Source organism: Rattus norvegicus, chromosome 13, assembly GCF_036323735.1.
Source record: "Rattus norvegicus strain BN/NHsdMcwi chromosome 13, GRCr8, whole genome shotgun sequence".
Taxonomy (NCBI): Eukaryota; Metazoa; Chordata; class Mammalia; order Rodentia; family Muridae; genus Rattus; species Rattus norvegicus.
In genome coordinates this window covers 18,715,845-18,742,348 of record NC_086031.1, presented here as the reverse complement: position 1 = coordinate 18,742,348, position 26,504 = coordinate 18,715,845, and the positions used below count along the sequence as shown (strand labels likewise).

General features: G+C 37.1%; 1 protein-coding gene across 6 annotated transcripts in view; it reads right to left on the bottom strand.

Moving 5' to 3' along the window:
* Cntnap5b (contactin associated protein family member 5B) overlaps window positions 1-26,504 on the bottom strand; it is a 903,457-nt gene that overhangs the window by 539,363 nt on the left and 337,590 nt on the right. For all 6 annotated transcript variants that reach the window (XM_063272213.1, XM_063272212.1, XM_017598777.3 and 3 more), the window contains exon 4: window positions 5,521-5,668. In XM_063272213.1, the coding sequence (XP_063128283.1) occupies window positions 5,521-5,668 (148 nt within the window). The remainder of the gene's footprint in view (window positions 1-5,520; window positions 5,669-26,504) is intronic.

The window sequence follows — 26,504 nt, the reverse complement described above, 5'->3', positions numbered from 1 at the left end:
GGTTATATAGCATGAGTTTTTATGTGGCATGAACTTTTCTGACAAATGTACATACTTGAGCTCTATGAAGGCTGGGCAAGGGAGGGATTATATTCTTTCTCTGGCAACTGGCTCCATTCATATATTAATATCGATACTGCTGTCTCCAGTATCTATTGTCTTACCACAATCCTATCCTGGAAATGTGAAAATTATAATTTTTTAGTAGAGTCTGACACTGAACAGGCCATGTTCTGTGTGTTTTGTAGGAAAACAGAGTTGGACAAGTATGAATTTCATTTTTTTGCAAGTCACAGAAGACGAAGAAAAAGCTGAGTTCTTAAGTAAGTTAAACATAGAAACTGTAGGTTTTACTTCTCTGTGGAATTATACAGTGTGATTCATTTGTTTAAAAACTAAATGTTTAACACAGAGACAGACACCTACACACACACACACACACACACACACACACACAAAATTTTTCTAGCATTTTTTACTTTCTATTTCTTTTCATGGTCTTATATTAGAGTATCATTGACCACCAGAAATCTTTGAAGCTCTGAATTGTTCAGCCAAGTTCTGCATTTTAGAAGTTCCTTTTTTCTAGTAGTTTCATAGTTTTCCCTTCATTTCTATCTTCCTGAAGTTTTCAAGTAGAGAAACAGATATAATAAATATTTCACTCTGCTTCTGCAGCTTGTTAGATGATGTGTTCAGGCCAAATTCTGGACTTTCACACATTATATTTCCATTGACTGCTTGATGTGGCCTTCAGAAGCCTGACCTATAGTCACAATGAGAATTAAAGACATATAGACACCTACCTGTAAATATTCACTCAGTATCATCTCATCTCACTATGAACCCAAAGGAACTGTCAAGTGGAAAAAATAAATTTGTGTGACAGATAATGATGACATAAAGACTTGTGTGAATAAATTTTTGGAGACTTTGGTTGGGATAGCCTGAATAACTTTTCCCATGTTCTGACAATGTCTTAGTTTTGAGCTGTATGTTGAATGTCTGTATCAACCTGCTTTCCAATTTTCATGGCTCACAGTACATGGAAACAGAAAAAACTTAAGAATGTATGAGATAGATTCAGAGCATAATACTGTCTTAAATATATAAGACATGAGATGTTACCTTTCATCCTGGAAGTCTCTCTAAGACTGAAGAAGTAAATAACTCTTAACTTTTGAGAAATTCATAAATGCATAAAATTCATAAGCCCCTCTCCAAGGTTATATAAACAATAATGGGTGTGGTAGAGAGATAATTAGCTGAACTATCCAGCTGCCTATGTGTTGTGCAGAGAACTCCAGGCATACAGTTTTGAAAATTTGCAGCCTATGCTAGGATGGTGTTTTTAGTGATGCAAAAGCAATATGATGATAAGTTATGCTTGCTCAATTAATTCTTCATCCATGCTTCATAAGTTATCATGATAAACTCAAGGGCTTTGAAAATTGTGCTTCAGTAAATCTATTTTTGGATTTTTGTCAATGAGCTGTCTGGGATGGTCATATATTTACATATTCCTATGAAAAGTCATAAAACAAATAGTGATATTTGCTGATCTACTTGTCATAATAACTGTCCCAACTTTAGGTGTTATGAGTCCATTCATACTTCAAAAGAGACTTCCCTCCAGAACTGTGGTTCACCACCCGTGAGTTATAATCCCTTTAGGGGTAGAATGTTCCTTTCATACAGTTCTCATATCAGATATTTTGTATATAAGATACATAGATTATGATTCATGACAGTAGAATAAAAATATAATTATGAAGTAGCAACAAAAGGAATAATTTTATGTTTGGTTTTCATCACAACATGAGGAACTTTATTAAAGGGTCAGAGCTTTAGAAGGTTGAGAACTACTATTAACGTTTTTCATGCTTGCCATGACCTGAGGTGGAGGCATTATCCCTTCTAATTCCTAGTTCACAGAACAACGAATTGTTTCCTTCATTGAGGGTAGACTCAACCAGGTATAATGGTTCAGGCTTTTTTCCTAACAGAATCATCACATATCAACAGAAACATTTTGTTCATACAAGAGAAATCAACCAAATTTCCTGGACATTTGCAATACTAATTACATTGCACATGAATTGTCATAACCATTTCACAGATGGAGAAGCAGAAGTTCAAGATAACTTTGGGGGAAGATCAAGTGAAGTTTCAAAGAAGGTACGCTCACTGACTATTTCATCTCTTCTCCAAATACCAGGGATATTCTTAGCATCTCCAACATGTATTGAATAAGCAGATTTAAAATAGCAATAACAGCTCATAATCATTACTGTTCCCATTAAAAGAAATACAACATACATTAGATTTTCATTATAAGATATTATTATACCTCTGTTATGATTGCTTCATTGGATCATTGTTATAATTGCATTTTAATTTCCAGATAAAATCTAGTCATAGATATAAAAATCTTTATTTGTTGTATAATATCTTGGTGGATTCTCTTTAATACTGTAAGATAATGAAAGAAAATATAAAGTGTACCATAAGATGCATTCAGATTAGAGATAGGCTCTTATATTTAACAGTTTTTTTGTGTTGTGTGATTTATAAACTCTCTCTCTCTCTCTCTCTCTCTCTCTCTCTCTCTCTCTGTGTGTGTGTGTGTGTGTGTGTACTTATAGGTAGGCATATTTTCTTGGATAAAGTGGACTTCAGAAATAAACTTTAATGGGTTACTTATTTCCTTCCATATATAATTGAGTGAGGCTCCTTCTATTTAAGTGTTTCTACCTCCTATGTATGTGCTCCAACTGATCTGGCTCATGAGCTTCCAGGTATTTTTCTCTCTGTTTCCAATTACATTGTAGGATTGCTGGCATTACATCCCTAGGCCTCCACAGTTGGCTTTTGACATGGGTTCAAACTCAAGTCATCCCACTTACATAGTAGACACTTTCATCCACTGAACTAGCTCTCCAATACCATGATTATTGCTTATTAAAAACACCAAAATAACTGACAGAACTAAACAATGCCTTCCACATTCTCTCACAATTTTACAATGGCTTATGGAGATATTGTGTATACCTTAGGTTAAACAAACTATCCTTAGGAATTGCTAGTACATATTTACTTCATTTAGTGGATTTGCCAGTCATGCAAGATCTAGACTGTCCTTTCCAAAAATGAGAAAGTCAAGACTAAGAAGTCATGCACTGGCCAAAAGTAATCCACAAGTTAATGCAATCCATGACATTGAAAAGAGGTTTTTCTTCCTATGGTGACTAATACACATTGTTGGCCAGTCTTACTGAAGCAATGCTATCTCTTTAGATAACTCACCAGATATAGGAGTGTCTGCAATGAAGAAGGAAGGCCTGGGTTTCCTCAAACTCTTATTGGATTGAACTAGATTTGGGCATTAACTGATCTGTAGATGTGTTTCTACATTTAAAAAATGCAATATGTTTTCTATGTGGATGGTGATTTTTTGGCACAGATTATGATAGTTCATCATTGGATAAAGCTAAAATATTGCTCAAAGATACTGTTAATACACTTGAAAGATATCTCTGTGGGTAAAGTTTCTTTGTAAACATGAGCAGTACGTTGATCCTCAGATCCAGAGTGACAAAGCTTAAAGTTGTGGTAAGTGCTTATGAGCTCAACATTGGGGTCACTGGACAGATAACCTTGCCCAATTTTCAATCCGGAGGCCAGAAATAGGCCTTGTCTCACAACAGCAAGGTGGTCAGTACCTGTGGGAAATTAGCTGAAGTTGCCTTCTAGCCTCTGCACACATGCCTATAATGGGCAATCCTGCAGAGACATGTGCACCAGTGCATAACCATACCTGCATACACATAAAGGAACAGCTTTAATCTAACTGAAACCATGATCCTTTGGCTTGGCATAGAGGTAAGCAACCAAACTACATAAAAAAATAATGAAAAATATCAATTTTGGGAAAAACTAAGATATGGAGTTTTTTTTTCTTTTTCTTTTTTATTATATATTTTTTTATTTTTTATTAACTTGAGTATTTCTTATTTACATTTCAAATGTTATTCCCTTTCCCGACTTCCAGGCCAACATCCCACTAACCCCTCCTCCTCCCCTTCTATATGGGTGTTCCACTACCCATCCTCCCCCCACATTACAGCCCTCCCCACAACAATCACGTTCACGGGGGTTCAGTCTTAGCAGGAGATATGGAGATATTTTAAAGACTAATAAAATCTTTATATCAAGTCTAACAAATAACTTTTTGGGGTTAATCGCGTTTGCTGTCAAGCTTTGTGTCCTGAGCTCATTGCTTAACATTCACATAATTAAAAAAGACTCCTAAACTTTGTCTTCTGATATCTACATGCAAGCTTGTATGCACATGAGAAGGCACGTGTGCACACTCGCATACACACAAGCAAATGTAACTGAAATTATGAGACATAAATACATGGCTTCATAAATAACATGAATAAGATTTCTCAGAGATTTTTCTATCATGAAAATTTCTTAACAAGTCATCAAACCTCAAAAAAAAAAAATCCCAGCCGTGACAAATTGTACTCACTGAGGGACAAGGTACAGAGAAAATTAAGGGCACATACATGCAAGTGACAAAAGCGCTTTCTTGGATAGGTTGTAGATGCTTCCTTTATAGATCATACTCTTTCTGACAGTGCTTGTTCATGACAAATAGCAATCATTTCCCCAACCAATCTTCTCCTCTCTTATGACTTCATTTCTCTAACAGATCCACCATAGCTAATAGTTTACCTAAGGACTATTAACATTAGATAGTTTTGTATTTTTACTCCAAGAAATCTCATTTCACAGAATATTACAATGTAGAAACAAATGCATTTTTATTAAGCATTTCAAATTCTTTTGAGACAAGTGCTCTTTTGCATGATGTGTATGTGAAGTCCTTCAGTGACCCAAAGCAGTAATTCACTGAACTCTTGTGATAATTTTAATTGCCAACATGAAAGCAAGAAGTCATCCATGAAGGGAACCTCAGTAAGTGACTGTTTAGATTAGGTTGGCTTGTGGACATGTCTATGAGAGACTGACCTTGAATAAATGAAAGATATACCCACTCTGAGTGGCACCACTGTCTGAGCATTGAATCCTGAATCGACAGAAGTCATGAAACAATTGGATTTTGCATGTGGGCATACATTCATTGCTATCTGTTCTTAATTGTTGATGTGATGTGACTCCTTAACTTTCTGGCACCTTGATTGACCAGTAATAGTGTATTGTAACCTGTGTTTGTGAGCTGAAATAATTAACATTCTTCTCCACTAAAAAGTTTTCCATGGTATTTTTTCTCAGTAGTTGGAAACAAAACTAACATAACTGTGTTTTTAAAAAGTGTGTGGACTAAGTGTGTTAACTCCTTAGGTAACATTGGATATTATTATAAAATTATATGTGAACACACACACATACTAACACAAACACACACTTACACACAATTTAATTTTCAATATGATCAATCTGGTAGTGCATACATCTGTATGCTGTATGACTTTCTATATGGTTACTTACTGTAGGAACATCCGTAGACTTCCATTCTCATGCCTATCTTTCCATCTGGATTCCACTTCAGGGGCACAAAGCGAACAAAGCGGGCTCTCACAGAGTGCAGCAGCTTGTGGTGAACCACACTGTCAGCATTCATGTTTCCTACAAATGTCTGAAGAGAAAAGGAAATTGAGTTTGTTCTACATTACCAAGCCATATCAACAGAACTATGCATGCTTCTTCACTCAGGCTTTCAGGGAATGTCAAAAGTAACAACAAAACAAAACAAGACAAAAACAAAACAAAAAAACAAATGCCCTAGTTTTCTGACATTATTTTAATCTGGACAGTCCTTCCCCAGGCCTTAGAGTTTTTATACATACAAAATACTATTCCTTAGGATGTTTCTACCTCTACTATTAAGCCTAGCAATAGTTTCTGAATAACAAAAGCTGCAATTTATGACACCTACAGGTTTATGTTAATAACAACATTAAGTTCCAGTTACCCACATGTCTATATTCATTATGAACTATAAGAAAACCAACAATACTCTTCTGTGAGGAATAGTGTTTTACTGTAATAATTGACAATACTATTTAATGACAGTTATTACACTAAGCATATAATATCATTACCATTCTAAAAATAAAGTCTAGTGGAGGAAGGGAAACACATACGGAATCATTTAATCACCCTGTCATTCAGTAATTAAAAATTAGTCCAAAGTTTTAAGATTGTACTTTTCCAATCCCCATGTTTATTTTTGAAGTTCTTACTGTCTAAATACACAATTATTGGGTTTTACAAAAAGCAATCATAACAGTCTAACTATATTTGTAGTTCATTTTTCTGTTCATTTATGATTGATGTTTATTTGAAAGAAATCATTCATGGTTCGAAGAGATGGTTCAGTGGTTAGCAGTGTTTACTGCCTTGCCCACTACCTAGATCTAGAGTGGTCTGGGATCTTAGAGGAGAAAAGAAAGCAACCTACAACAGGATTCGGGCACCTAAACCTTGGGGACCAATATGGAAGAGATGGAGGAAAGATTCTAAGAATCTGACACAGAATGTCTCCTATGAGATTGAAACTCCTAAGAATGTCAGGGGCTCACCCATATGCCATCCTAAAAGAGACCTAAACAAGGACAACACCAATTGAAATATTAACATGGAAGGGGGAATTTCACAAAACTTCAGCCCTAGACAAGGAACTAAGTAATGCTAAGAGCAGTAGAAGTACTCTTCGGCTGGGAAGTACCCACCCATTGGTTATTCACTATCAAATTATCAGCCCTGAAAACAATGTAATATATATATATATATATATATATATATATATATATATCACATTGCACAGAGTGAATAGGTTTTATGTAAATACCCACATAGACACACATATATGCATATATTATATATAATGTACACATACATATATACAATATATATGCACATATATATTTATACAATTTATAGAAAAAGGTTGTAAATTGAATATGAGATGGAGAGATATAATTATAATTAAGTTCTAAAACTAAAAATTAAGATGTTATTTAAAAAAGAATACTTTTTGTCCAAGCATGAACAACAATATTTATAATCCAGCATCCACGCTATAAGCTTTGCATAGTCCTGTGCATAATCATAATCCCATGAGAAAAGAGGAAAGATATAATAAAGCTGCCAGGACTTGCTGGACATCACCCTAGTCAAAATCCATAAACAAAGTTTAGCAAGAGGGCCTGATTGAAATGACCAAGGTAGATAATGATAGAACAAAATAGAATACATGGACATATCATGTGCACAGAGGCAAACTCACCCTGTACACAAATATGCACATATATCACACATGAATATATGCTTCATAAGCAGACATTCATATACACAATTTGGTTTTCTTAAATGGGGGAACAAAATATGTATGTGAGGTAGAGTGTGGGAGGGACTTGGGAAGAAGAGAGGAGGGGTGGTGGAAAAAGTAGTACAGGATCTGGTATGGGAGGAGATGAGGATGATACACCCAGGGTAAGGAGTTTGAACAGAGGTGCTTAGCAATGGGGGATGGGAAACTGGGGGTAGCCAGCAGCAATTCCCAAAAGCCAGGAAAGCAATAGTCTCTCAGGAACCAACAGGAATGAGAATAGCTGAAATGCCCGACAAAGGGGAGTGGAAACCTGTAGGGACCATATCCAGAGATTAGGCAAAGCCCGGAGTTGGGGGATGGGGCCACCCACTTATCTCCAAATCTTTAACCCAGAATGACTCTTGTCTAAAGGAAATATGAAGGCAAACTGTGGAGCAGAGACTAAAGGAAGGGCCATCAAGAGACTGCCTTACTTGGGGATTCATTCCCATATACAGCCACCAAAACCAGAAAATAACATGGATTCCAAGAAGTGCATGCTGAGGAGCCTGTTATAGCTGTTTCCTGAAAGGCTCTGTCAGAGTCTGACAAATATGGAGGCAGATGCTCACAGCCAACCATTGAACTGGGGATTCCAATGGAGGAGTCAGAGAAAGGACTAAAGGAGCTGAAAAGGTTTGCAATCTCAAAGGAAGAATGACAATATCAATAAACCAGAACTCCAAAGTTCCCAAAGACTAAACCACCGATCAAAGCATACACATGTAGGGATCCATGGCTCCAGCTGCATATGTAGCAGAGGATAGCATTGTCTTTCATCAATGGGAGGACAGGCTCTTCATTCTGTGAGACTTGATTTTACAGGGTAGGGCAATGCCAGGGCAGTGATGTGGGAATAGGTAGTTGGGAGGGGGGTACCCTCATAGAAGCAGGAGGAGAGGGGATGGGATAGGGCAGTTCTGTAATGGAAATTGGGAAAGGGTGTAACATTTGAAATGTAAATACATAAAATATCCAACAAAAAAGACTATGTTCCATGTATAAAAAGATGATTTTACGATGCTAATACAAGTTAAAATAGAAGATGATTTATGTATAGAATTATAAACTCATTAAGTTAGGACAAATGGTAAAGTATCTCATCTAAGTTACAAAATATAAACAGACTGGGCTTATAAATGTAGTTCATAATTAATAATCCTCATAATTGTTTCAAAGTAGTTCCAACTATGTATTGTTTGTTACTATATTAGAAAGAGCTCTTTTAATTTGACAAAAGAAGGGAGATATAGTGGGATGGCATGATGTTGCTTATATTCTAATAATAAAGTTGGATAGTCAAGATCTGGTTTACCCAGAGAGGAAAGTTTGCACTTAGGCCTAAATGATACCACGTGACCTTGTCCTCAAGGTCAGAAGACATGTAGGCAGGTTTTATGGTTCCTGGGTCTGGGGTTTTAGAGGAGAAGCTTGAGGAGAAGAAAGTGGAGCAGGAAGGAAAAGCTACTGTGTGTTATATGAGCCATTAAAATGTGGTCCTGAGAGTTGGCCCACTGGAGTTAAGAGGAGCTCAGAGGAACCATAGTAAATAATTTGGGTTTACCAATAGGAACATAGAATCTGATGGCATAGAGTGTTAATATCTGCGTAGCTCTAGTGCTGATTAAGGCTTATTATAGATATAAGGGTGTGCGTGTTTTATATCCACGAACTGAATGATCAAAGTAGGATAGAAACAAAGGATTAAATACTTCTACAGAAAGAAAGACAGAGAGATGAGACAGGGTGAAAGAGAGAGACAGAGACAAGGAGAGGGAGAAACAGACATGAAAAATTCCTAAAGGACTAAAAAACATATAAGTGAAAATACCACCATGAAACTATATTCCCTGAAGCTGACTAGAATGATTGGGCTACTCCTTGTGAGAGTAAACTATAGCACCTCACAGTTACTCTCAGAAACACAGAGGTATAAAGAAGACTGGTCAGAAACCAGCCAAGCTGCCCGAAAGAAGTGTAGACAATCTAAAAAATATGGAAAGGACACAGACAAACACATTGAGCTGTCTATCAATAAGAGACACTTATTGATCCCTTGAAGACCCTTTAAAGTCATTTGAAAATCAACAATTTCTAAATACCATCTAAAGACCTGTCTCTCCAAGCAGACAAATTAAAGAAAAGGAAATACTGGAAGCTCCAAGCTAATCATAAAGACATTTTTTCTCTTTGTTGATAAGATACTTTTAATAACCTATGGGATAATTGAAATGCAAAGCACATAGTTAAAGCTGAAATGAATAAACCCACTCCAGCTTCCAAATTTCCAACTGCTCTTAGGGTGCGTGAGTAATTGGGTTTCCATCACCCTCTCAGATAATGGAAATGAAGAAATAATATGCAGGAAATTGGCCTGCTTATTGATGGCTGACAAGGACTGTAAAACCTTACATTTTACGGGAGAAAAGGGAAAATCAAAACAGAGTTCTTTTCTGAGCTTTTCTTTGTTAGTACAAATGATTATTTCATCATTTTAAATGCAGAGAAAAGTATTAACTATTTCACAAACCTGTTGCTGACTTAGGTTGAAAGGCCATTCCTCATTTGATGGTCTGAATATGTACTCAGTAGCAGCATTTTGTTTACTGAGAGGAGAGTGTATCCATTGTTGTGTAACACATTTTTTTTCTGAGTTTAAAGCATTCTATCCTGCAGAAAACTCCTTATACAGGAAGGTAAACAACTCAAAATACCTTCAGGAAGTCCCTGAAGCTGACTAGAATGATTGGGCTACTCCTTGTGAGAGTAAACTATAACACCTCACAGTTACTCTCAGAAACACAGAGGTATAAAGAAGACTGGTCAGAAACCAGCCAAGCTGCCCGAAAGAAGTGTAGACAATCTAAAGAATATGGAAAGGACACAGACTAACACATTGAGCTGTCTATAGGTTGCACAGTGTCCTCCAGGTTTCCCGGCTCTCTGAGCTGTCAAACATGCTGGAGTAGGCCCTGTTGATGATGCTATTTTTTAGTTATTTCAGCTCATATAAGTAGCCCTTCACCAATATTCCTGAAAGCAATCTCAATAAAACTCATTAGTTCACCAAGTTGGACTTGGTGATACTTTGAACTGCTCAGGGTTCCCTGAAAATAGCCTAGACAGACAAGGCCCTGCCAGGGCTCTAACAGGACTTGCCCTTCTTTCCCATTCCTTCTGCCTTGTCTTTAAATTACATTCCAAAACTAGCCCACGAAGTCTATTCCATTTTTGGCCACTTTCTAATTTTTGCCTGAATACCAATGAAAACATTGAATTCCATCAATCAAACACCTCCTTTGGCTGACCTTATTAACATGCCCAATTAAAATTCAAAGCCTCATACTAACACAAAAATTTCCCCCTTTAGCCTTTACAAACTGTTATCTTCCTAGGCACTACATCTGTCTCCTCTCGAGCTGGAGGCAGTGCTTTGTCCTCTGGGAGAAAAACATTCCTGCATTACTCTCCCTTTCCCTTATCCTCAATCTCATGTCTATCTTTCTTGCTTTCTTCCATTTGCATCTCTTGGGCAAATAAATCTCTTTTGTGCTGAAAACATGATCTAGGGGTCCTGGAACAATATTGATCACTTTATTTTCTATCTGGAGTGAGTAAACTTGTGTTGTGCCTACCCAGAAATGTTTTGTTACATAACACCTTCTCCATGACATTTTGCCCCTTTTAGTCTCAATACTAAGGAGCAATAAACTAGTTTCAGGAAAAAATATGACTTATTTGTCTTAGCTAACATGGCTATACATTAATATGATTCAACTTGGAGATGATCTAAAAGTAAAATAGATTTAGTACAATTTAAAAATCCAGAGATGATGGGATGTATGGTACTGTATTCTGAACAGAATGAATGAGTTGACACTGCTCTCAGTCACAAAGAAAAACTACTAACACATTTTTGGCTGAGCTAACTGGGGGAATAATAAGTTGGTTTATAATATAAAGTATATTTATCAAAATATAAAATTATGTACGATGTGTAAATAGTTATCAGGGTTTTCTGATGTTATCATAAGTAGGGATGGCTTAATGATACCTAAGCTGAACTCTATGAGAAGAGTCATTCATATACTCATGCTAATCATTTACTCCGAGGAAGCACCCTAAGCTCTGACTATTCAGATAGGGTAACTATACCACATATGACATGTGTGCAGCACCAGTGTCCCTCTCATTAGAAATCCCTCCAGAGAATTTGGTGTCTCCTCACAACTACCCATCCCTGGCCCATCCTCTGACATCAATGTTCTTTCATGGTTAGAGCTCACCTAGGCATCATACTCCTCTTCTTCAATTTTATGACCTCTGCTGACTATCACTTTCTAAGCCATTTCAGAAAATGAAATCCAAATGGATGTCTGAATTATGTCCACTGTGTTGGTAATTAACCTATGTTAGTTGTTTTGCATGAAATTTTTATCATATGCAATGTTTCAGATATACCATCTACAACTCCATCCTCTCTTAATACATCCCAGTGACTAGATGATATAACCATATCCTACTTTATAAGGATTATGGGTAATAATTTATTTAAGTCTTCCATTTACTTGAAGTGCTGTTAAAAGAACAACACTAAGACCCAGACAACAACATCAAAACCAACAAGCCTTCCCTGAGTATGAAGAATTTCATAAAACTGACATGTCCAGATCTGTCTTCTAAGTCTCCTTCCAAAGGTAACTAGTTTAAGGGCTCAGAGGAGGCTCAGTCTGGAAAGTGATCAACAGACAAGCATGAGAATCTGAGTTTAAGTTCTCAAAGTCACATAAAAATTAAAGAAGACGTGTATAATCACAGTACTAGGGAGATGGAAAAATGATCCCTAAAGTTCATAAGTCAGGAGCCTACCTAAATTTGATTAGCAGGCTCCAAGTTAAGTCTCAAAAATAGAAAATTGGGGTTGGGGATTTAGCTCAGTGGTAGAGCAAGCACAAGGCCCTGGGTTCGGTCCCCAGCTCTAAAAAAAAAGAATAGAAAAAAAATAGAAAATGGAGGGATGTTGAGATTGTTAAGTGGGCACAGCCATATGTACAGTTTTCAAGAACTGAGCTTAATCTGTAAATCCTGCAAAGTAGCAGGAGACAACTGACTACTCACTGCACATACATTCTGTGGCAGATTCACACATAATACATACATGTGTACATATACACTACTCCACAAACACCCACAAAAATATAAAATTAAAAGTGATTATTATTTATCACACGGTCTTACCATTTGTCTAGGTTTGATGAAACATTATTGTGCTCTGGAAATTAATGTTTACTATTTTCTATAATTATCTTTGTGCTTTCAAAGTGTAAACACCAAAAAAAGGTATTTAAAAAATAATTTTGAAGTATAAGTGGATGGGGCTTTGAACCATCTTGTCCGTGCTCATGACCATATTAATAAGCAATCACCTTTGACTGGGAAGGAAGCTTCTTTAACATAGAGCTTCATCACATGCTGATCCCAATGTGAACCTTCACAGCTGTACAAACAGTGGAGCAACTTCATTATTATAGCAAGTGTGAATATGAGGTTCAATTATTGCTAGAAACCAAAGAAACCACATGTGTCAACAGTGTTAGTTACTTTACTTACTGTTGTGAAAAATATGAAAGGAACACAAGGTGGTTACAGTTACTGTCATGGAGAGTTGGAGGGTATACAGTACATCATGCTGTGGAATTCATGGAATCAGGAACAGACCTGCTGATCACATTGGATACACAGTCAGAAAGCTGAGTGTGACCAGGAAGTGGGATATGCCTATAGGGCTTCCAGGTTCACCACCATTCAGTGTCCTCCATTCTCTAATGATGCTCTACCTCCTAAAGATTCCAGAAATTTCCCAAACAGTGCAACCAGCTGGGAAGCAAGTGATTAAACACATAAGGTTAAGGTGGGATACTTTGTATTCAATCCGTATCAGTCAAGGTCCAAATAGACATATGCTATTGTTTCCCATTGATTTGAATGGTGCAATCAACTAGTTATTCTTAAACACCAGGCAAATTGTCATTAAATTATTGAAAGCAGCTGGTCCCCACCAAAGCTTTCTCCTGCTGTTGTGTTTTTACAGCTCCACTTGTGTGGCAGATAAGGGGCAATAAAGTGACAGTTGACAAGCATGTTCCAGGTTTGATTCCATATTTACACTGAAGCTGTAACAGCAACATGTATGCAGCTCTATCATATGATGTATACATATGAAGACTGAACCTATTTAGCAAAATCTGTCTTTTTTACATTGCATTAAAGGAAGAGGTGTTTCTGTCTGTTCCCAAAGCTGACACTGTACCACAGCTCGCTGTACACAGATCCTCCAGGAGAAAGGTGGTCCCCCAGGAGTGCTGACACATCTGAGAACATAAGTGAGCCAACCATTTCTGCAAAGAGGGATCTGTTGGAGCCTTCAAAGCATAGGAACCAAGGGGCAGTCTGTGACAGGATCCTTCCAGTTTCCATCTGTGCCCACAGCTGACACTGTGTGACAGCTCTCTGTACCTAGATCCTGCCAAGAGAGAACTGGTCTCCCAGGACTCGTGACACACAGGTCATAAGCCATTGTCAGAGACAGGAAGAACAGTTAACACCAAAGATAACTAGATGGCAAGAGGCAAATGCAAGAACCTAAGCAACAGAGACCAAGGACACTTGGCATCATCAGAATCTAGTTCTCCAACCACAGCAAGTACTGGATACCCCAAAATACCAGAAAAGCAAAATTATGTTTTAAAATCACTCCTTATGATGATTTTAGAGGACTTTAAGAAGGACATAAATACCTCCCTTAATGAAATACAGGACAATACAGATAAACATGCAGAAGCCCTTAAAAAGAAAACACAAAAATTGCTTAAAGAATTAAGGAAAACATAACCTAAAAGGTGAAGAAATTGAGAAAGACCATCCAGGAACTAAAAATGAAAATAGAAACAATGGAGAAATCACAAAGGGAAACAACCCTGCATATGGAAAACCTAGGAAAGAGATCAGAAGTTATAGAAACAACCATCATCAACAAAATACAAGAGATAAATGAGAGAATCTCAAGGGCAGAACATACCATAGAGAACATTGATAGAACAGTCAAAGAAAATGCAAAATGCAAAAAGCTCCTAATACAAAACATCCAGAAAATTCAGGAAACAATGAGAAGACCAATAAAGATAATAGGTGTAAAAAGAGACCAGAGATTATCAACTTAAAGTGACAGTAAATATCTTCAATACAATTTTAAGAAAACGTCCATAACCTAAAGAAAGAGATGAACATGAAAGAAGTCTGCAAAACTCCAAATAGATTGGACCAGAGAAGAAACTTCCCTAGTAACTCTTTGGTAAACTAAGATAAAAGCCCTCATCTTTGTTCGTTCACTGTCCGGAGATATTTATCTAAGCAGAGACTGTGTAAGTTTGGCTTAGCTTTGGTAGAACCATGTAACAGACCAAGCTTATCAAAATCTCCTCTCTCTTGCTCTCCCTTTTATTTCAGCTGTTAATCATCCTTATTAGATAGGTGGATCTGGAAAAATATAAATTGTTCAAGCACTGATCCTCACCACCAGAAAGGAAAAAAAAAGTTTTAGAATGTTTAAAAGGGATTCTTGGAATAGGATGGCAAGAACAGTGAGAGAAAAAGGAAGGAGACAGAAAAGATTTCTGCACTAAAGAAAGTAATTTTTGATTGCAGGCTTGCTGAAAATTTGAAACCTAATCCATAGCTGTTTATTGCGATCATTGAGGACTGGCTCCCATTAATGAAATTCAAATTAAATATCTGGCAACATTATTTTGACAGCAGAGAAGAGCACATATTTGGCTGGAGAGATGCCTCAGCTATTAATGATTGCTGTGCAAGAATGAAGACCGTCATTCGCTCCTAAAGGCCCATGTAAATACTTGAGCCCAGGGGACATATATTCCTGTGCTGGGGACTGAAAGCAGAAGATCCTTGGTGCTTGCTAGGAGGTGAGGTACAGGTTCAGTAAGAAACCACTAATATCCACTTCTGACCTCCGATGTATGACAAAAAGAAAAAAGAAAAGAAGGAAGGAAGGAAGGAAGGAAGGAAGGAAGGAAGGAAGGAAGGAAGGAAGGAAGAAAAGAAAGGAAGAAACAGAAAGTACAGAGGTTTCTCCATTTTGTATTCTTGCTAAGGCCATTTCAGATTTAACTAGAATTTGGTCTCCTTGACAGAGAACCTCATGGAAAATTGCCCAGATCTATTGGAGTGATATGAGCTCAAAATGCCCCATCAAAATTATCCTAGCTTCTGTTAAACTGCCTGACTGTAAAACTTTTGTGACAAGTCCCCCATCTCTTTACATGAAATTGCAGAGAGAGATACAAGGATATATTTTTGCCCTTTAAAGCTCCTTATTCTAAATGCTTTGGGCTACACTTAAGTCCCAAACATTCAGCTAGCTGGAAAAATATTTTAATTTACTAGAAACTGTGCCTGATTAAAGTTACATCTGGTGAGATCGCATAACAAAGGCATAAGCATACTTGTGTATGTGCAGTCACAAATATCAGGCCAAGACACCCCCCCACACACACACCCACAAACACACCCCCCACACACAAAAAGACAGAGAGAGGAGAGGGAAGGGGGAAGGAAGGGAAAGGAAAGAGGAAGACAAAGCTTCTTTCTAATAGCTGGAAGAAATATAAGTCTTTGGTCTGCTTGGATAGCTAATATCCCAGAATTTGGAACCAAACATACATTTGAAGACAGACGTTGCAATGATTCTATTTTACTTTTCAATTACTTTTTTCCTCTGAAATATCATTGATGCCATACTGAAATGTAAAACTACTGGATTTTTAAGGGGAAGGACTACTGAAAATTCCCTATGACTCTTCTTCATGTACAATCTCAGGGCTTTCATATTTACTCTCAGAATCTTTTCCAATTTCTTATCAGAGTTCCATAGCTCCAGTCTAGCACTGGCGGAACCAACAGAAGAGAAGGTAAAATTCCAGAGTAGTCTAGGATAGACACTGAGTTTGAGACTAGCAAGATAAACCTCTACCTTAAGAAGATGAGGGATAAGTGTGTGTATATATATATATATATATATATATATATATATATATATATATATATGGTGTGTGTGTGTGTGTGTGTGTGTGTATGTATATATCCCTCTATCGGATATAGGACTGGTTGAGAACTTTTCTCAATATGTTGGTGACTGTTTTGTCAGATGGACCGTGTCCTTTGCCTTACAAAAGATTTGCAGATTTATAAGGTACTGTTTGTCAATTTTTGATCTTAGAGCATGAGCCATTGGTTGTCTGTTCAGGAAATTCTCCCATGTATCTATGTGTTTGAGACTCTTCTTCACTTTTCTTCTATAAGTTTCAGTGTATCTGGTTTTATGTGGAAGTTCTTGATCTACTTGTACTTGAACTTTGTAAAAAAAGAGAAAAATGGGTCAATTTACATTCATCTACAGGCTGATCTCCAGCTGAACCAGTACCATTTATTGAAAATGCTGGTTTTTTTTTCATTGGATGGTATTACAACCTTTGTCAAAGATCAAATGACCATAGGTGTATGGATTCAAGAAGGTAGACTCCAGGGAATCAAGTAATCCTATTAAAAATGGGGTGCAGAGCTAACAAAGAATTCTCAACTGAGGAACACCAAATGGCTAAGAAGCACCTAAAGAAATGTTCAACATCCTTAGTCATCAGGGAAATGCAAATCAAAACAACCCTGAGATTCTACCTCATAACAATCAGAATGGCTAAGATCAAAGACTCAGGTGACAGCAGATGCTGGCAAGGATGTGGAGAAAGAGAAACACTCCTCCATTGTTGGTGGAATTGTAAGCTGAGATAACCACTATGGAAATCAGTCTGGCATTTACTCAGAAAATTGCACTGAGGACCCAGCTATAACACTCTTGGGCACGTACCTTAAAGATGCTCTAATATATCACAAAGACACATGCTCCACTATGTTCATTGCAGCTTTACTTATAGTAGACAGAAGCTTTAAAGAACCCAGATTTCAAGCCACTACCCAAAGACTATACATGGACTGACCCTGGGCTCCAACCTCACAGGTAGCAATGAATAGCATAGTAAGAGCACCAGTAGAAGGGGAAGCCCTTGGTCCTGCTAAGACTGAACCCCCAGTGAACATTATTGTTGGGGCGAGGGTGGTAATGGGGGGAGGATGGGGAGGGGAACACCCATAGGGAGGGGAAAGGGTTGGGGGATGTTGGCTTGGAAACTGGGAAAGAGAATAACAATCGAAATGTAAATAAGAAATACTCAAGTTAATAAAGAATAAAGGAAAAAATAAGAAAATAAAAAATAAAAAAACAAAACAAAACAAAAAATAAGAACCCAGATTTCCTTCAACAGAGGAATGAATACAAAAAGGTGGTACATCTACAAAATGGGGTACTACTCAGTTATTAAAAACAATGACTACATGAAATTCTTAAATAGATGAAACTAGAAAATATCATCCTGAGTGAGGTAACTCAGTCGTAAAAGAAAACACATGGTATTCACCCATTGATAAGTGGATATTAGCCCAAATCTCATAAAACTTAAGAAAAAATTCTCAGACCATATGAAGCACAAGAATAAGGAAGAACAAAATGCAGATGCTTTAGTCCTTCTTTGAAGGGAGAACAGAATACTCATGGGAGGAAATATAGGCATTAAATATGGAACAGGGCTTGAAGAAAAGGTCATTCAGAGTCTGCCCTACCTGGTTATGCACCCCAAAATTAGCCATCAAACCCAGTCTCTACTGCTGATGCCAAGAAGTGCTTGGTTACTGGAGGCTGAGAGGGATATCTCCTGAGAGACTCTGCTAGATCTTTACTGATACAGATGAGGATGATTGTTGCTAACCATGACACTAAGCAAGCAACTCCAGTGAAGGAGTTAGACAAATGGCTGAAGGAGATGAAGGGGTTTGCAATCTCAACAAACCAGACTACCCAGAGGTCTCAGGGACTTAACCACCAACCAATGAATATACATGAGGGACCCATGGCTCCAGCCACCGATTTAACAGAGAATTTCATTGTCTAGCATCAATAGAAGGAGAAACCCTTCTGAAAAGGCTCATTTTCCCAGTGTAAGGAAATGCCAGAGCATTGAAGAGGGAGTAGGGGGTGCGAGTGGGAACATCTTTATTGAAGCAGAGGCAAGGATGATGGGGGATGGTAGAGGGAGAAGGAGATAACATTTGAAATGTACATACATAAAATATCCAATAAAAAAAGAAAAAATTAAAAAGAGGGAAAGAAAATGTAGAGGAGGAGGCAAAAGAGGAGAGGAAGAAGTAGAAGAAATGTGTATATATCAAATACTATTTTAGTTCCTTGAATCAAAATATGATGTGGGGAAAGTTGATCCTGGGATGTTTCTGTGCTACTAAAAGTAAGTACATTGAAACAGAAGCTCCCAGTGTTGTGGTATTAGTTGAACCTTGGGAAATAATTTAGTTTCTTAAGTTTTGCCCCTTCTGTAGTGATTGATTTTGTAAGTGTCTGATGAAAGAATAGACCCAAAGAAATTAAAATCCCACAGTTATTCCTTGTAAGAGGAGAAAATGGCTTGGCATCAACCTGAGGAGAAACATGTCAAACACTTCACCGGATTCTGACAGCTTCTCAGACCGCTGACAGGAAGTACCAAGTGGAACTGGCTGTGGGAAGGACCACATCCTAACCTAGCACCCAGTGATGCTTACCTGTTGCTTTTAATTCAGTCTAAATTAAAGATGACTTGTATTAGAGAAATGGGAGGTCTTTTATTTCAGTGAACACATGAAATAATCTAAATTTTCCACTTAAAAAAGGAAAACCCATTGCTAGCTTTTTGTGGCTCCCAGCACTGGGTTCAGGTGTCAAGAAAACTGATATTGGTGTCTTTGAAGTTGAAAAGGAAAAATATATCTTCTTCTCTATTTCCTACTTTTGTCTGCTTTCCTTCCTATTCTCCTTTCTCTCTTCTCTCTTTCCTCACCATATAAGAACACAGGAGAAGAGAGCTATGTGAGGACTAGGAAGTAAGTCTTCAGCAGGTAATAGATGTATAAATCAATCTTCTTTATTATTCTAAACACATGAGAAATAACTTTCTGGCTTTTTAGTCTATTGGCTCTACAATGACTAAGACAATCTTTAGAATGACCAGTATACACCAACTAACTTTGAAATCTAAATACAAAGTGTGCCCCTATAAATATCCAATGGCAACCAATGCTTTTGGCCTTGTAACAGTGAAGTTATTTTCTACACGTGGCATTTGAGGTTGTAGATCAAATAAGCGACTTCATCAAGCTCTGTATTTAATCCCTAGCACTGAAAATGAGGCATGGTGGCATACTTCTATAACACCAGCTCAAAAGATGAACATAGAAAGATGAGAAGTTAAGCATCTTCCTTGTCTATATAAATTATTTGAAGTCAACTTTGGGTATACGGGAGAGTATTTCAATACTGAAAAATGTCTGAAGGTGTTTAACATAACAACTTCAAAGTGACCTAAGACAATGGTTTTAGAATCAATAGACTTAAGGCTGAACTGTGTTAACTCCTGTTCAGTAGCAGAACCTGGATTCTCTATCATTAGCTTAGAGTCTACATAACCTGAAGCAAACTGCCAAAGAGCAATTTTACTTACACAAATATGTGATATAGCCCCCACTGTTTCTGCTGATGATGGCAGACTATCTGAGTTTCTAAATTCACCCATGCAAAGACAGTGAACTTATTCAGTCAAGAAATTAAAAGGTTTTTTTTTTAATTTTTCTTTCTGTGTCTTTTTTGTGCATTTATAGGCAGCTATTCATTTAGAATATCATAAAATTGATAATAAGAATATGACATTAAATATAAAATATCAAGCCATTTTTAAATCAACAATTTCAGGACAGTCAAAATTGATTCCTTACTATGTGTTGAATTTTGCTTGCGACTTAAAACAAATTTATAGTTGAAAAGAATAAAACAATTACAAAAACAAAATAATAAAGGTGTCTTAGTACTGGGAATTGTTCATCCTTTTCTAATTTTACAACAGTGCTTCTACCACAGGCACTAATTTGCATTATGCCACTTCTCTTCACAAATAGCACAGGCATCAAGAAGCTGTAGGCATAATACAGAAAATTACCACTGCATAAATGTTGTCACATCAAACTGAGTTGAGGGGGAGAAAAATCTCATGTTCTTTCCAAACTTCATACATATGTGTCGAAGCCTGAACACATAATTCTGAGTGATGATCAGACACACAGCCTCATTTCTCAGTTAAGAAATTCTGAAGACAACTAACAAGTTTTCTAAATTCCCAAGCCCCTGAGTGTTGCTGATGGCATCCTATTTCTCTTCTTTTTCTTTCTTGTTAGAGGTTTGTTTGTGCATGTGTGTATACATGCCTATGTAAATGTGTATACACACAGTGCATAAGGAGTCCAGAAAAGAATGCTAGATATTCTCTTTAATCACTTTTTTTTGAATTTCCTAAGATATGCTTTTTAAAATAATTGGAACTTACTGATCCCACTAGGGTGGTTGAACAAAGAGTCACAGAACTTTGCCTCCAACTCCTCTTTATAGAAATTCTAGGTGTTTTGTTTGTTTTTCTACTGCTGTTATAAAATATTTACATAAAGTAACTTGTAGAGGAAATGATTTATTTCAATTTACAGTTTATAATTCATCCTGAATTGAAGTAAGGAGAGGATCAGGAGGCAGAAACTGAAACAGAAACCATGGGTGAATACTGCTTACTGACCTGTGCTTCATGATTTTGAGAACTGTGCTCTTTGTGTGAGGAACATAAAAACAACTACCATCAAAAGATCTAGTCACAACAATGTCTTTAAAATCCACATTACATTACCTACTAGATTTCTTTTTATCTTTCAAGTTTTGTTTTGCTTAATTTTTGCTAAATAGACTTCTGCTTATTATGTCTGTATCTCTTGATAGAATTCTTCCCTTCAAGAGGACTAGAACCAAAAATTAATGTGTAATATAAAACTAGGAACTCATACAGGTATATATGCACAAACATGCATATGTATGCACACATGTGTATTCACACATCCACTATACATATACACACACTTATTCACATACACACACATACCAACATAGACCTAAATATCCTGACATAAACACACATACATACACATACACAAATGTATTTATAAAAGTGAATATTTGATTCCAACTCACAAAAAAACAAAAAGAAAAAAAAATGCCTGACCCCTACCCCCCTCCCCCACAAAAAAAGAGGGGTAATTCACCCAGAGTGTGTTGCTCTTCTAGGCGATACTGACAGTGACCACTGCTGTGTGCCCAGTTTTGCTAAAGCCTTTCTTGACTATGGCAATAGGCGTTCTGCCCAAGTATCTACACATCTGTTCGGCTCTAGCTTTCCCAGTATTTGCCCATACCAAAAATGCTAAGTCCCCATATACATCACTTGGTATTCCTCAGTTGATACTGTCTCCTGAGCTTTCTGTGCAACAATATCATTTTGCTGTGTAAATATAATTCTTCGGTGGGGCTTTTATAGCACCACACAATCCAAGGATTCTGAGAGTGAAATATTTTTATACACTTGGCATAAATGGAATCATTGTTTACAGATATGTTGTGCTTGAAGATTCTCTAGTCTCAGTTGGACTTGATCTGTTGCCTTCTGAGGTCTTTAATCTTCCATGGCCACCTTCCCTTCATCACTTATCTTCTAGGTATTGTTTTTTATACTTGGAATATACTGATAAAAGCTTGAAGGACAAGTTTTCTTAAGGAGCTTCCAGTGGCCATCTTGCTTGGAAGAAGTGATTCTCTTCCACTTGGGGTTTCTGGAGTCTAACCACTAGCTTTTCAAGGTTGTTGTAGTGGTATCCCTGATTGTCAATTTGACTATATCTAGAATGAACTACAATCCAGAATTGGAAGACTCACCTTTGATCCTGATCTTGAGGCTGGGAGATACAAGTTTCTGACCTGGATCTTGGTATGGAGATCTTGAGGCAAAGTGGCTATGAGTCCCAGGAGCCTAAGGCAAGGAGACCTCTGAGTTCAAGGTCCAGGCAATTCCCAGATCCAGGCATGGTGGTACACACCTTTAATCTGGGACACACCTTCTTCTGGAGACCCATATAAGCTGCTGGAGACCTACACAACAGCATTGAAGAAGGAAGTCTTTTTTTGCCTGCCTGCCTTGTGGGACTGAGCCGTAGCTGCTGCTGATCATTGTTAAAGAGTTGCCCTACAGAGAGTAAGTCGTTAACAAATTCTCTTCCTACATAGAGACTACCCCTAAGTTCTGTGACTCTAGAGAACCCTGACTAAGACAGTTGTTTTCTTCTTTTAAAATCTGTTAAATGGAGGGGCTTAATGCACCAACCACAAGTGGCTTAAGTCCCACAGGGATCGCCTTGCTGAATGCTGGGATGGTTATTCCTGAGATCAGCTTCCAACTACTCAGTGACTAGAACACCCTCAGCAAACCAAAAAACCAGCCCAAGACACCAAGTTAACAGAGGCTGCCAAAGAGATGGGCCACAAATGTGTATCTGGTTTAAGGTACATTTTTTCAGCAGCAAAGGATGTCCCTTTCCAAAATAGGACTGGGTGGTAATTCCTTATAACAGGATAATCCCCGTAGAGATGATTCCCCTTCCTGAGAGCAGAAGCCAAGCTTCCAGAGCTCAATGAGGACAGCTAACTGAGTATCATACATCAGCAACTATCAGCAATTACAGGATCTGTGGATTATGCAGCTCGCAATTTGCATCACAAGTTCTACAAGAAAACTGAGACAACGATTTACCTTTGCTTACTATTCACCGAGTTATTTTAGCTCACCAAATTCCCCTTTGGAAAAGGTGTCATTATTTTGTTTTACTGTGTTGACCAACCTTTGGAGTAAGGGAAGCTGATTTAATACATCTAAGTATGTTATTATACAAGTTGGCCAAGCTAGCCACTAATGCATTCTGCCTGTATTTTCCCCAGGCTCAAGTTAATACTTACCCAAAGTCACTGGTCATATGAAAGATTTTAGTTCTGTAATACTGAATCTGTCTTCTGTTGAGTTTCCTGGTCTGCTCAACTTCACTTTACTGTCCCAAGATTTCTCTTCTAATCTTCCTGAATTTTCTTAGGACTTACATAACTTAATTGTTATCCCCACTTTCCCTCTATTTCTGAAGCAACCTATGTTTCAAGTTCTTGACTTTAAATGGATCCCAGGGCAAGCAATTTTTAATGACAATGAGTTGGCTCTTGTTGTTAAAGTTGTTATTAAAGGTCTGGCCTCTTTTTTTTCTCTCAAATACAAAAAAAAGTGAATATTTAAGTGTGCATGATGGTTAAAACAAATGGTAGTAATTAATGCTAATAGTAGTTCAAATAATGCATTAGGCACATTGACCAGAGAGGGCTTATTCACATCTTAGAATAGTTTATTCATGTATTATAAAATTCAAGTAATATATGATCTTTAGATATGTTTGCTACTTTAATTGTTTGTTTCATATGCTTAGGTAAATTTTAATGATTTTTTACACACATGTCAAATACTGACTCCTATATACAACATTTCTCAATTATCTAAGCAAGTGAGGGAAATGGCTATTTATAGGATCTGAAAAACACTTCAGGGAGAAGACACATCAGTCTCTGTCACATTCGTTTTCATTTATAAGTCTATTAGGAATGAGGACACTATGATTTAGATGTTATACACTGTTTCCATGTTGCAGCTGTGATATGACTCTAGAACTATCCTCCTATTCAAGTCTCAATTCTTCCTGCTCAACATTCATGATCCCCATTAGATCTTTCCTTACCCGTTCCCTGATGCAGTGCATCCAATTAAATTCTACTACTATTCTGAAAACTTTTTATTTTTTGTTGAAAAATAAATGCATAGGCACGTGTTTGACCTCAGTCCACCCCTATGCTCTCTGCTTAATTTATCTTGTGTGTTATCGGAGAATACTTTAGCTTCAGTTGTGCAATTGCTCGTTAGTTCCGTGAATTCAATTCTCAGAAGAATTATATTTCCCAAAACTGAACACAAGGTAAAGTACAGTGCATTGTATTAAATACCCTACAAATTTCAAAATATGTAGTATGTAAATGATACTACAAAGAAAAACCCCTAATGTTTCATGAAGAGAAGAGCAGCTGAAGCTTTATCCAATAAAGTAAAACCTGAGACAAAGGGAGTTGTACACTTATGGATGGGTTCAGGATCCTCATTTCAGGTGGTGTTATTGCACTGTACTTTGACTCTACTGGATTGGCCTCCAGAACAAACAAGAAGTATTTACTCTAGATAAATGTGCTCAGGCCTTCTCCAAGTTATGGTAAAAGTGTAATCAAATAAACATGCAAGTGTCGTGCAGTAGGCAAGGAAGAGGCACGTCCATCAGAAGCTGATAAACTATGAAGAAATTCAAATTCAATAATCAGCACTAGGGAGATACCTCAGTGTGGAGAAAATTTGAATTCCAGTTTCTAGAATTCACGCAAAACTGAGATATGCTAGTATACTTCTGAGATCCCAGTAGTCTTTCAGTTAGGTTAGAGTTTGAGACAGACATTTTGGATGCTCACGGGCCAGTTAGACTGAAGAACTGAATCTACATGTGCACCATGCCTCAACAGAAAACATAAACAAACATAATAACAACTCTATACCATTTATACACTGAATTTTTTTTACCTTATCCTCTGGCATTCCCTTGTTCCCATATTCTACATTGATGCACTGCCTGTTCAAGCAGGATTATGAAACATTGTTTCCTTCATATCCAGCAGTATAGAGAATGAAAAGTTGGCTAATAATCTTTTGAAAAATCAATGATAAATATGGTGTCTGAAGAAACTGCTGACTATATTACACAGTGCTCCACACATTCATTATCGTACAATAACAGTAGTAAGTCTGGAGAGTTTTTATTTACCTCAATTTGTCATCATTAGTGATGTCATTTCATCCCTACACCGATTATAGATCAGAAAAGTAAGAAAAGATAAACCAATATGTGGAGGAGTTTTACACAGCAAATGTAAAAGCTGCACAATTTTATAACTGTCTTGGAGTACATCCTGAATTGAATTAACTGTTGACACAAAACAGTATAATGTCCAGAGTTTTGACAGGTGCGATGACAGATTTGCTTCTTGGTGATCCTCAGTTATCCTGAGACCCATGTTGCCAAAGCAAATTTGCTAAAGCCTTTTGTTATAGTTTCCATTCCTCTTCCTCTTTTTCTTCCTATATCTGACCCCCTTCTTGGCAGAATGACAAAATGCAAATCACCAGTCATATTTATTCAAATACCACATTAGAAATCATAGCCAAACAAATTATTCAGAGCTGTAGCTAGGGACTTTGAGAGACACAAAAGGGTTACATGATAAATTGCAATATGGGTTTTACTTCTTTGTGATATAATCTCAGTCTTAATTTCCAGTGAGGCTGTTAAATGCATTAGAGCTCTGACTCCATGAAGGCAGCATTGGGTTTTGTGAGTTGGCTGACTGAAAGATTTTGAGGTTTTATTTATCTAACCTCTTTGTAGAGCTTTGAAAAGACTACTGATTTAAAGGATTAACTGTATTTTAACTGTATTCCTTTCAAGGTCAATCAAGACTATTTCTTCATATAAACAGAGCTAATTATTGAGCGTATATCATTTTATCCTCATTGGATTATGTGATCTTTACTTGTCAGCTTTTACAGTTCTTTCCTGTGAACATTATAGCAAGCAATCTTGACATACAGTAAATGCTAATTGAACCTTTAAAAGATTCCCATGATAAATATCTTTATTACTGAATTTAAATTTTCTAGGCACAGAGCAGAGTTAGGGGAAGTCACTTTGCCCTGTCCTTCATCTATATTCATGGTCCTCTCACATCTTCCTTTGTCTCAGCAATATTTGATTACTCTTGTCTCTTGCATATGTCCCTAATACCTGGTGTCACCTTCTCATTTTTACTGAGAATAGAAGGGATCTGAGCTAATTAAACAGTCCAAGACAATGCCTCTGTGTTCTCTAAAGGAAG